This window comes from Panthera onca, chromosome B3 (genome assembly GCF_046562875.1).
Source record: "Panthera onca isolate mPanOnc1 chromosome B3, mPanOnc1 haplotype 2, whole genome shotgun sequence".
Lineage (NCBI taxonomy): Eukaryota > Metazoa > Chordata > Mammalia > Carnivora > Felidae > Panthera > Panthera onca.
Genome location: NC_138344.1, coordinates 68,172,542 through 68,185,965, shown reverse-complemented (window position 1 = coordinate 68,185,965; position 13,424 = coordinate 68,172,542). Strand labels below are relative to the sequence as shown.

General features: G+C 43.2%; 1 protein-coding gene across 8 annotated transcripts in view; it reads left to right on the top strand.

The window, feature by feature from the left end:
- The window catches only part of FMN1 (formin 1), a 425,066-nt gene that overhangs the window by 273,775 nt on the left and 137,867 nt on the right, over window positions 1–13,424 (top strand). For all 8 annotated transcript variants that reach the window (XM_078448455.2, XM_078448453.2, XM_078448448.2 and 5 more), the window contains 2 exons: window positions 7,113–7,174; window positions 9,086–9,174. In XM_078448455.2, coding sequence (XP_078304581.2) covers window positions 7,113–7,174; window positions 9,086–9,174 — 151 coding nt within the window. The remainder of the gene's footprint in view (window positions 1–7,112; window positions 7,175–9,085; window positions 9,175–13,424) is intronic.

Genomic DNA, 13,424 nt, shown 5'->3' with positions numbered 1-13,424 from the left:
AAACAGCAAGCACAGTCATTTTTGGTTTATTTGGAAATGGTTGCACTCGGGGATAGAAAAGTGTTCCGGGTTAAAAATGGCTAGAGGGCTGAGAGAATTCCTGCATGTTCTTTCTACTTACCCTGGTCTTGTGAAAAGCCGCCTCCAAACTGGAGAGGGAATTTCCCTATCGTGTAAGACCCTGACCCTATGCATGTGCCTGAAGCAGGCACATAGTTTTTATGTGTGCCTGTTAGTTTGAATCTGTGATACTGATCTGCTTTTTGTCCCTGCTGACGGTTATTATATCTTAATGGGCGAAACACTACTCTAATGATCCTTGTGTATATAATTCTTGGAGTACAGAGCAGGCACCAGAGGACCACATAAAAATGTTTGCCTCAATTTCCCTGCAAAAAAGGGGCCCAGAAACCAGACTTGACCAAGTAACAGATTTTTAAAGGTAAAGGAACCCAATAAAATTACCAGCTTTTCACAGCGTGTGTCTATTTCCTTTCGACATATTGTGAGGTGTAGGTGAAATATTCTAACCATACTGACAGTGTGAGTGGGGATAACTAAGGAGAGAGGGAGATAAAAGTAGAAACCACCAGCAATGATTGATATTGCAGTAGCAGGGAGTTGTCAGGGTCTCCCCTTTGTGGATTTGACGCTTCACCTTTCTGACACCATTTGCAGGAGTTGTTGGTATAATGAGCCCCAAACAGATGGGAACAAAAGCTAGAATGACCCGGAATTACTGTATCAGGGCTTTGAGGCATGCTATAGAATTGTGTAGGCTGGTATTTGCTTATCCAGCTCATAAGATACAAGGTAGGGGTGTATGTGTGTGTGTGTGTGTGTGTGTGTGTGTGTGTGTGTGTGTGTGTGTGAGAGAGAGAGAGCGCGAGAGCACATGCATGCTACAGAGCAAGAAAGACAGAGTGTGGTTTTTAAAGTATAAAATGGAAAGAGTTACCTAATCCCTAGTAATTCCAAATATGTTTTAATCAATGACTGATTTCTTTCTGTATAGTAATCATCTGTGAACTAATTAATGGGCTCATGTAATGGTTAGAAGTTTGGTGATAAGTGCCTTCAAGAACAGACTCTTGGGGCATCTGGGTGGCTCAGTCGGTTGAGGGTCCGACTTTGGCTCGGATCATGATCTTGTGGTTTATGGGTTCAAGCACCACATAGGGCTTGCTGCTGTCAACCTGTCAGAGCACGGCCTGGTTCATATCCTCTGTCCCCCTCTCTTTGCCCCTCCCCAGTTTTTGCTCTCTGAAAAATAAATATTAAAAAAAAAGAATCAACTCTGTAATACACTGTGCCAATATTTGTGGAATAGAATGATCAGTTATTGATTCCAGCCCTATGTAGGAACTTAAAATGTTTCTGGTGAATAGGAGGCAGAATTATGTGCACGAAAACAGCTCTTCTAGGAGTCCTAGTACCTATGCCCTTACTTTTTAGACCTTTGGCCAATAATCTAACCTTCATTGGCTACTCTGTAGTAGAGAAATGATAGAAATAATTTCCTTAAGGGGCGCCTGGGTGGCTCAGTCGGTTAAGCGGCCGACTTCAGCTCAGGTCACGATCTCGCGGTCCGTGAGTTCGAGCCCCGCGTCGGGCTCTGGGCTGATGGCTCAGAGCCTGGAGCCTGCTTCCGATTCTGTGTCTCCCTCTCTCTCTCTGCCCCTCCCCCGTTCATGCTCCGTCTCTCTCTGTCTCAAAAATAAATAAAACATTAAAAAAAATTTAAAAAAAAAAAAAGAAAGAATTTCCTTAAGCTCCTAGACTCAACCAGGATATCTCTTCAGAGTGCTTCTTCCACCTCTGAATTTTATTTTGTTTTTAAGACCCTTACATGGAAGAGAGAAAACCTCAGTGGAATACTTGGCATTGACCCCAAATTAATCTAATTCTTCCTTCATAACTAGTTTTCCTCTCCCCCATTTCTCCCCCAGGTCCATATCTAGCTCTTTTTTTTTTTTAAATTTTAAAAAATATCCATTTTTGAGAGAGACACAGAGCATGAGTGGGGGAGGGGCAGAGAGAGAGGGAGACACGGAATCCAAAGCAGGTTCCAGGCTCTGAGCTGTCAGCACAGAGCCTGACACAAGGGTTGAACCCATGGACCGCAAGATCATGACCCAAGCAAAAGTCAGATGCTCAACCGACTGAGCCGCCAGGCACCCCAGGCATATACAGCTCTTAAGCTCCTCTGCCTATTCCTGTGGGTGGCCCAAAGCCCTTCCTTCAATTGTAGATGTAGGGCCTCAGGTGGTTTTCACTCCAGCGTCCTCAGTCCCATAGCTACTTAGTTATGCCACTCGGTAGTGCTCTGTAGTGTCCTTCTCCTCTGTCCTGTGCTTTCTATCCACGGTATTTGCTACTTCTTGTTCATTGGAATAGATTCTAAACCAGTTTTTCCAAATTTTGACATGTCCTATAGAATATAACTGTTAGGTTTACTACACCACTCATAACTTCTCAGTGCCTCCATGCTGTGTATTGAGTGCCTTATAGGCTCTTCATCATGGCCTTCATCAGAATTCTACCGATCTTGCTCTAGACTAGAATTAACACTCTCTTCAACCAAAATGGAACTACCTGCCCTTGCCTGAATCTTCCATGAGCCTGTCTGCATCTGTTTCTTCCATGTGAAATGTCTCGCATCCTTCCAGTTGATGTTCACTGGAACTTGTAAATTTACAGATTGTCATTGCTTGGAATGCATTTGGCTCAGTTAATGGTAATTCATAAATGGGTGTCTGAGGTATCTGCCTGAAGCAATATAACCATTGAATTTTTACTCGTAACCTTTTCACCTAAGGTGATACTGCTGTTTAAAACATTTTTGGAGGTGAAGAATGAAGGGAAAGCTATTTTCCTTATTATTTCCTTGAAAATGAGGCAAGTAGCGTATCTCCAGTGAGTGTGTAGATGAAGGCATGATTATGCAACCTGACCAAATAAACCTTGATTTCTTACCGGGGACTAGTGGGGGTGAGCAAACAACCCTAATTCAGATACACCCCTCAGAAGACAATATTTTCATCTACCAAAATCCTATCCTTTTCCAAAATTTGTTTTCTTTTAAAGACCCTATGCTCTCTTATCAGGAAGCATTTCCTGATACCTAACAGAAGAACTCCCGTTGGTATTCTTGTAACCTGTATCCCACTTTTATCCCTGTTACATACCAGGTGTGAGGCCAGATGCTGGGGTTATCGGGATGCTTAGAAACCATCCCTGACTACAGGCTTCCTCAGTCCAGCAGTGGAGGGTAACTGTTCTGCTACACGCTGTTAATACAGGCTCTTTATTAGACTTTCTTCCCCTGTGTAAAATACACATGCAGGTGAAAGAGGAAGAGAGTGAGGACTTAGGAATCTGAAGGTCAAGGAGTTCCTTCCAGGGCAGGAAACCTTTCCCCTGGGCCTTGGGGGAGGGTGTATGGGAAGGGAAGAATCCTTGGCATGCCGCCCCAAATGGCTGGTGCACAGGCAGCCTGGGAGAAGGGAAAGTGGTAGCGGGTGAGAGTGGAAGTGTAGCTTGGGACTGGGAAAGGAATGGGCTTAAACATCAGGCCAAGGCATTTGGGGTTTACCCAGTATTTAAAGGAAATACGTATGAGGTATTGTAAGCATCAAAGTAAAATGTTGAGACCCATGGTTTTAAAAATAGAATGGTGGCAGGGCACCCGAGTGACTCAGTTGGTTAAGCGTCCGACTTTGGCTCAGGTCATGATCTCATGGTTTGTGAGTTTAAGTCCCCCATCAGGCTCACTGCTGTCAGCACAGATCCTGCTTCAGATCCTCTGTCCCCCTCTTTCTCTGTCCCTCCCCTGCTCATGCTTGTGCTCTCTCTCTCAAAAATAAATAAACATTAAAAAATCATAATGGTGGTGGTTTGATGAACAGTAGATTGATAGGAGAGATGGAAATTGGAGGTGACAATGAGGCTGACTTTCTGAATGGACCCAAAGGTATCTTGTATTTCTTTGAAAACACTTGAGCCATTATTTTTTGTAATGACAACTATTTGTGCATATCCCTTACTATTAATAATGTTTCCTGAAGTTGGGCTTGGAGCAGGGTTTTGAAGGACCAGAAAGTTTTAATAGCACTACTCCTATCTGGAACACTCATGAATTCTGGAAAGTTTCCTTTATAACACAAACTACTCAGTAGTTGTTGTCTTCTTTCCAGATATTAAAGGAGATAAGGCATTAACAAGCATTAAAACACATTAACCATGTGTATATTTATTTTTTATTTTATTTTTAAAGTTTATTTTTTTTTAATGTTTATTTTTGAGAGAGAGAGTATGAGCGGGGAAGGGGCAGAGAGAGAGGGAGGCACCTAATGTGAAGCAGGCTCTAGGCTCTGAGCTGTCAGCAGAGCCTGACATGGGGCTCAAACTCACAGACTGAGAGATCATGACCTGAGCCAAAGATGGACGCTTAACCAACTAAGTCACCCAGGTGCCCCTAAAGTTTATTTATTTTTGAGAGAGAGAGAGAGCAAGAGCGTGGGTGGGGAGGGGCTGAGACAGGGAGAGAGAGAGAGAATCCCAAATAGGCTCCACACTGCCAGCACAGAGCCTGACATGAAGCTTGAACCCACGAACCATAAGATCATGACATGAGCTGAAACCAAGAACCAGGAGCTTAACCGACTGAGTCACCCAGCTGCCGCACCACGTCTATATTTAAAATCCCAATAGTCATCATTCATTGGTACCATTTTCAGTTCATACCATTCTCTATGTGCTATGCCATGCATACATACTCCCCTGCTTAATATTTCCAGTACATGGTATTAGACCCGTTTTATGGATCTGGTGAGGCTCGGATACTTGAACCTGCCAGGATCACATAGTAAGTTTTGCTCCTTCCACAATAGTCATCTTGGTATTTTTTCTGTACCTTAAGCTTGTTCCTTCGTCAGAAAAAGAAACTTCCTTTTGCAGTTATCTCTTCCTAGAAGGCTCATCTCCCAAATATTCACAGAACTGACTTCTTCAGCTCTTAAGTTAAATATTTGTTGCCTCCTCAAAGAAGCCTCATCAACCATCCAATGCAATGCTGCCTATTTCTCTACTTTCTTCATAGTATATTGTTATCTGAAATTATTTTCTGTCCCCTAGGCTAGAGTATAAATTGCATGAGATCAAGTGTTTTGAACCTCCTACACACTTTTGATTTATATAATCACAGCATTAACAGTTTCTAGAACTTAATACACATTCAATAAATATTTACTCAAGGGCTGGGTGAATGAATGAGTGAATGAATGAATGAGTGAATGTTGTCAGAGCCCATGCTTGTTCTCCAGTTCCGTTTTCTAGATGTTTTCTTTCTGTCCTAGCACAATGGAGCAGTATTGGCTGACCATACAGCCCATCAAACTGTGTGTCTGGGACCCAGACTGATTAAGTTTTAAGAACCAAGTATTTGTTCACCAGAACAACAACACACAGGTCATTCTAATTCTCATTAGTTAAGCTCACTTGGTTATATGTAAGCTTGCAGTTCATATAGAATACCTACAATGTGGAATTAGTTTAGAAGTGAACTTCTCTGATAAATTGTTTGTAGAACTTCACCTTTTCTTACTGCATTCCTGTTGGCTAATTTTTGTAGGAGAATATTGGAATTTACATAAATCAGACATTGTTCCTGGTTGTTTTTTTTAAAGCACCAGACATGTAAAAATTCCTGGTCTAATAAATTAGTAAATTCATATTATCTCCACACTCAAAATAACCATCCTGGGAGGGCAAATTCTTTCATTCTTTCCTCAAACTACATTTTTCTTCTGTGGTTTCAGATTGCCCTTTTTAGAAGTGTGATTTTCCTTTGTCTTAGTGGGATCTGAGTCGACTTTGTCACTAGCATGTTAACCTCTCCTTTCCCCACACTTCCATATCTAAGAATAGCTTGTTGATTAAACCTAAGTGAGTGAAGGTGGCCTGCGGAGGAATTTTAAGTACATTTCTCGGTGTTCTGTGAAGTTACATGATCTTAGCTCAGTTAATTAACTTTGTTAAAATTGTATAAGGGGGTTCATACAATTCAGCTATAGAAGACGCAAAACAATTTGAAAGGAACCTGCCCTTTACCTTGATCTCTACCTTCTCCAGAAACCATGCTGTAATGCCAATGAACAGAATAATGGTTGACGAGCAAAATTTTAAGGCATTCTAAATATCACTGGTTGGTTTAATAAAATTAATTAGCCTGCCACGGAGAAAATTTACTAGCGTGCTGGTTAATTTCACAATGTAAAGTCAGAGAAGGGAGGTGGGGTTGAGGGAACAAACCTTATTAGTTTTGAATAATTATTTAAAGATGTGGAGCTGCCTATTCCAAACACTTTGATTGCCAAATCCATTAAGCCTTTACAATCTCAATGTTCGTATCCCGGTATATATAGAAAGGAATCTCTCTAGGTGAAATCATATGCATATTAGTTAACAGCTAGATGACTTAAAGATATAGAATAACAAGTAGAATCCTGATAAAACCATGGGAATGAGAACTTGCCTTAGACTAACTCATGGGAGGTTTCCATAATCTTAATTTGCCATTGATGCAATTATTGCTTTTTCTTGTCTTTTTAATCCAAACAAGATGTTTGCAGTGGCCATGGAAAGGTGCCTAAATCACATGCCTGAATTCATTTAATTTGCCAACATTGTCTTTTTTTCTCTCTTCCTGGTAATGGGCAAGAGTCAGTTCTGGTGCATTAGGTACTAAATCTCTTCAATTACCAGCCGGGAAGAAAGATTTAAAATTGTGCTTCAAACCTACAAACTGATTTAGTTTTAAAGCACAAACACTTCTCCTGTGGAGCCTAAATTAAACTGCAGAAAGGACGCAAAACTTGAGGAATTAAACCAGGCAGGGCCAAGGCTCAGGCCAGGGATAGGAGCCATTTTGGTTTCTTTCACTGGAGCCCCCCTGGCGCAAGAGGAAGGGGAGCAAGAACATGCTGCAGGACACAACTGTGTAAGGAAGTACAGTGTCCCATTGCCTGGAAGCTAGACGTGTAATACATGTTAGTGTGGGGGAGTCTAATTAAACTTTCCTTTTTTCCCTCTTTCTTTTTGGGTATTGACAGCCATTTTCAATGTGGATGATTCTGTGGTTGATCTGGAGACCCTGGCAGCCTTATATGAAAATGTGAGTATCAAAGACCTACAGAGCCAGAGTTTCCAGATTATCATATCTTCACTAATTAAAAAAATGTTTAGGTCCAAAAAAATGGTCATATGTGACTTCTTCTGCCCCCCCCCCCGCCGCCCCCAAATCACTGAGCCATTCATGTTCTTGGGCAGAGACAATTTTGACATAGTATGGAAGAGATTAAGGCATAGTTTCTATAAACATAAGCTCCAATGAGAGCAGATGTGAGAAAAGCACTAGGTTCTGACCGTGCTGTGCCATCCGGGTTAGCAGATCTCTTTGCACACCTGCATGAGAGGGTGGTTCAAGGTGAAAGACCCCTTCTGTGCCATGGAACCCAGCCCTGTGGCTTGCTGTCAGAGTGAATGAAGGTGAGCTACCTGCTTACTGTTGCTGCACACTACTGTTTTCTTCTAATGAATGGAAATATTGTTACCATCTTGGATGATTACTTTTAGACCAAATGAGCTGATGACCTTGAATGTGGGAAGTAGTAAAAAGGTGGTGGGTGTGTGCTTTGGATTTAGAGTCAGACAGTTTTACATTTGAGGTCCCACTCCGTAGACTGCTGAGTGACTCTGGATCAGTTAAATCCCTTAAGCCTGTTTGATCATCAGTAGAAGGGGATTATAATGGGCTCTGTCTGATTTTTGTGAGTGTTAAAACAGAATTCAATATAAGTAGCAGTAGCAATGTATCTTGAAAATAAACAGCACCAGACACATATGTGGTCTTTAAATTTGGGCTGTATGTGGAATAACCAGCAGCACTGGCAGGCTTTCCTGAGAAGATGACACAGGAAGAGTCAGAGTTCCCATGATTGTTAGCATTTCTGGTTCATTGACTCTGTTAGGATTTGAAAACAGAGTGAACCAGATTCTCTTTACTGAAGTAATGATATTTCCCAGGAAGCTGCCTGGGAGCTCTATAGTATGCCTTGGTCACCATGCTCAAAAAAAGCACTCATTTCGTTGATTATGTCCCCTGGGACCTTAAGTCTCTTATAGAAACTTTCCGTAGCATAATAATCCAACCTAGTGAGATTGCCAGTTCCTTACACATTTTACATCATATAAAATTAGAAGCTATTTAGTACACCTGAGTGGGGCCTTCTCGCATTCCATCAGTAAGGCTTTCATTAATAGACAAGAGGGTGCACAAATACCAGGCCTTTGGGAGCTAGCAGTGCATTTGTTGAGTACCCGGAGGGCAGCGTGGTATTATGGGAGGAAGAGAGATTCTGAGTCAGGACGTTTATCCAGTACTTAGTGTGAGCTTATGTAGGATCATCTGAAAAGCGAAGATACAATAGTTGATACTGAAGGACTTTCCAAAAAGCCAAGTGCCTTCTAGATGCTTTTTGTTGTTACTGTGAGCTCAGGACTGTGCATATGGGCAGTACTTGTTAGCTCACAGTAGAGGAAGGCTGCATGCAACTGAAATTGTTGGATAAATTGAGAAACTGTAGCTAAGTGCTAAAATAAGCAGTACAGACGAATGTTTACCGAATCTACAAACAGAGAAGGTGGAGACTGGAAATTAAAAAGTCAGGAGCCTACAGAAGTTAGGAGAGCTGGACAACTCACTGATACCTGCTTGCAGGGGATTCAGAGGCAGCCGTCAAATGTCCTGACTTCTGTGTCCACCTACAGTCGCTTGTTAGGACCATTTGCTTCAGCCAGCGATTCGCAAATGTTAGCATGCATCAGAGTCACCTGGAGGGCTTGCTGCCCCAACCCCCACCCCAGCTTCTTGTGCCTGGGGTAGGGCCAGTTATTTGCATTTCTAACCAGAAACAGGTGATGCTAGTGCTGCTGGTCCAGAGACCACACTTTGAGACACGTTGCTTTAGATAGATTCTCATTGTTCATTCTGCGTGTGCTTTGTTTGGTTTCTCTTTTAACACAGAGAGCCCAGGAGGATGAATTGGTTAAAATAAGAAAGTATTACGAGACATCCAAAGAGGAAGAACTGAAGTTGCTGGATAAACCCGAACAGTAAGGACGTTTGAACACTTTTCTGTTAGGCCAAAAGGAGAAATGCATCTCTGTCCTCCTTCCTCCCAGCTCTGGATAATTGCATCTTGACTGTGCCGTGAGCTAAGTCGTAGCACCATGTCCCCATGACCTGTTGCATGCAGCAGAATGACCTGACTGCCCGGAAAAGCATCCAGGGGATTTGTCTCAGCCCCTTTCCCTATCCCTCATGATTCCCCTTTCTTGTTCTAGCAGCTTGTTAATTCCTCCCAGACTAAACATTCTGGCCAAAAGGGTAACTGAGGAAGGAAGAAGTCATTGCTCTGTTTAAGGTTCTGCCGATGCAGTTAAAAAGATGATGTCAGAGTCACAAAATTCAAATGGATTTTCCTAAATGTCGTGTCCGGTAAATGTAGTCTGAATGTGCCAGCTTTCCCCCGAATCTCTCCACCTGCTCTGCCCAATTTACATGTGACCTTTTTATCATCTTTGTAGGTGCTGGTTGGTCACTCTGTTCACTATCTAGAGTTGTTTGCTTTATGGTTTGGGTTGTCATGCCACAGCCTTTGAACACCTAGACCTCCGATGAGTAACTGAGTGGCTCTTGCCTTGACTAAGCCCTTGGGGTCTGCAAACCACAGATAAGTACATGGGGTTCTGCAGCCCTTGGGCCCCAGCTAGCTTTTCATGGCCCAGGATTGAGGATGTGGAATGGGTCCAGAGTGGACAGCAGCATCCTTTGCCTATTGCCACCCTTGAGTGCTTGGTATCTAGTTCAGGCCACTCCCCTCAGCCTGGAGATGAGGTGAGTGGTAAAAAACAAAGAAGAAACTAAGCAATCAGGTTTCGGGGAACAAGTGAGCCCTAGAGACATCTAAGTTTCTTTGGCTTGTGTTGAAACTTTTGTGCCTTGAGCTTGGGTCCCCTAGAATGCCCCACTCCTCTTGGACTGCCTGGGCATTCAGGTTCAGGAAAATACCTCTAAATGACTGGGTGGATGATTTCTAGGTTTATTTGGTTATTGAGAAGCCTTCATGATAATTTGGGAAACCTTAGATGAATTGTTCTCACATGGAGCATAGGAACCACTCCCCATGCCACCCCTGCCCCTCCCCAAGTTATTTCATGAAGCCCAGGAATATTGTGAATCATTGCAGATGGGGTTCTACTTCCCTTTTGGTCTGGCAACTTGAGCTACCCTCCCTACCAACTCCTGCCCCTGACCAATCCTGTGGTCCACTCCCAAGTCACGTTTCCTAATATAACAGATTAATTCCCACTAAGGTGCTAATGACTGAATGTGAAGTGACTAATAATGGGATGTTTAGACACCAACAAGTCCATGGGGAGTGTTTGAAGACTGTCTTAACCTAGGCTGCTATAACAAAGTAACCCAAAGGATGACTTTATAAACAACAGAGATTTGTCACAGTTCTGGAGATTGGAAGTCTGAGATGGAGGTACCATTACAGTTGGGTTTTGGTGAGAACCCTCTTTCAGAATGTAGACTGCTAACTTCTCGTGGTATCCTCACATGGCGGAAAGCAAAAAGAAAGAAGCAAGGTCTTATGTCTCTTCTCCTAAAGGCACTGATTTCACTCAAGGTCTCAACCCTCCTGACTTAATTACCTCCTAAAGGCCCTACCTCCTTATTGGATTTCAATTGGGGGTTAGGATTTCAACATATACGTTTTGGGGGAACACAAACATTCAGTCCTTAACAGGGACAATAGGGCATATCAAGCATTTGAGTAGTGGCCAACCATACCACTCTGGGCAATGATCTCTAAGCCTGGAGTTCACAAGCTTTTCATGTAAAAAAAATCAAATAGTATTTTAGGCTTTGTTGGAAGTACTTAAACCTGTTGTAGTGCAAAAGCAACCAAACAAATGGGCATGACTGTGCATCAGTAGAGTTTTGTTTATGGACACTGGAATTTGAATTTCATACTATCTGTGTAGATGTCATAAAATGTTATCTTTCTATTGATTCTTTTTCAACCATTTAAAAATATGAAAACTATTCTTAGGTGGCAGGCCATACAAAAACAAGTGATGAGCTGTATTTGGCCTGTGGGCTATAATTTGCCAACGCTGGCTCCATGCACTGGGAATGGCTGACCCAGTGAAATGAACAGTGGGTTTCTACAACTGGAAGTGTTCCCCTTATCCTTTTGGGTTAATGTCTTTCTAGCATTATTTTTCAAGATTAATTGCCAGGACACAGAATAATGGTGGCAGGTAATTAGCAGATAAACTTATTATTCCTGCTGATGTTGATCTGATGATATGGATACTGATGATCTGGGTAAGAGAACATTTTCAAGGTTTATAAGTAGTCATTGCAGTGGCTTCCCAAAGATGCTAAGCAATTACTGGCAGCAAAGAGGACTGTCGCGTTGTCCTGGTAAGGTGATGTGCTCAGGCTCAGCTGCTGGAGGGTGAGGTGCACGGGGGTAGGGGCTTCAGGCCTGAGTGAATTCACCTTTACTGTTGACCTCCTGCATAGTGCAGCGTTTGTTTGATTTTAGCCAGGGTCTGATTTCCTGCCAAGTTATTTGCCATTAGTTCCAAGTTAGTCGACTATAAGCATGTTTTACATACTGGAAAATATGAATCATTTATAGTTCCAGCATTGAAATTTTCTGAGATCCCTATGATGCCCAGTCCTATAAATCAGGGCAGGGAGAGGTTGGCCTCATCACTCACCTCATCAGCTTTCTTGTAGCTCAGGGCCAGATTTAGAAAGCCATTTCGCATAGAGGTGTCATCTGCTTGGGCCTGGGCTGTCTGAGAACCACTCCCTCCAAGGATGGCCTTCAATTCTTTGCATTCTGCCTTTAGATGGTGGTGAGATGAGGTGAGCTCTATTGGATTTGAGTTGGCCAAACACATGCCTTTTGCGGCCTGGATAGAGGACACCATGTAAAGCCTATTGGGATGCCCCACTCAGGGTCCCCAGTTTCCTCAGCACCCTCACAAACACACTGACTTGGTGAAACAAGGCTCTGTGAGTGTACTCCCCTGTGGAGGAACCGTGTACATCCCACTGTGTACACAGCCCTGTGCACACAGCCCTGAGATGGTACCATTTGGGGGTTTAGGGAATGATCAATTAAACATTAGTCCCTTGAAATAGTGGGCCGTATTGCCTCATTCCACCTGTCAGCTGAGTTGGTGCTGTGGATGGGGATCCACACAATGTCATGTGCAGAACTTCTCTCCTAAAGACGGACTGGAGTCGCAGCCCTTCCTGGGAAAATGAACCTGCCCTGGGAAAGAATGAGAAGATCCCTAGTTTGTGGCTACTTTGCTGTTGTTTAGTCCTCTTTATACCTGGCCCTAGGTTATAAAGTTAGATTAGTCTGACAGGAAGTAAATCTATACGTATCCATAAGTACCAAGGCCCAATGCCCCCAGACATATACTTGGAGATTTGTAAAAGAGTTCTTATCCCTGCTCATAGGGGGAGAGTATAAAGCACAGCTGGGGGGAATAAGATATTTATCAGCCACTTGCCTCATAGCCCTTGAGGTTACTTATGCCTCTGGTACTCTTCCAGATAAACGGGAAAGGAGGTATCTGTGGTGCTCTTCCTCAGGCCTTCGCACGGCTATTTTAGAACAGAAAGTAACATAAAATCGCAGTCTTCTCAAATTTATGTCTCCAGTAATTCTTATCTTCACATTCCACCAGGTGTCCAAGCCAAAAACCTGCAAGTCCTCCTGGACGCTTCCCAGCATCCCTCGGGGTTGGTCAGTTACTCTGGTTCCAGCTGCCTGAGTAGCCTTTCTCATGTATCTGCCCCTCTCCCTTCACACCACAGACCCCCTTCCCTGCCCTCTGAGAACAGTGTGGCTGCAGCCCTGGAGGTCTTCCAGCGTCAAATCTGCTGTCCCCTTCAACTCACCGGCCAAGCCACTGCCATGGTGATTTTCTTAAAAAAAAAACTCAAAGTATCACCTCTCTGTTTGAAATCCTTTAAAAGTCTTTATTTTAGAACGCAAATCTCCATTTTAGCATCTGAGTTCTGGTTGTCTTCTCCCACAAACACCATTCATCCTGTCTGGGCCTGCCCTGAGAGTTGGTCACATGTGTCCTGGGCAAGCTCCAGAGGGCTCCAGGGAACCTTGGCTGACATTGTCTGTCGAGGGCTATGACTTGGATGGCCTGCACATGGCTCTCATAGGCCCCATCACTGAAATATTTACTATACCCTGCAGCAATGGGTGCTTTATTTTTCAGATTACCAGGAAGGAATTGTGTGTAAG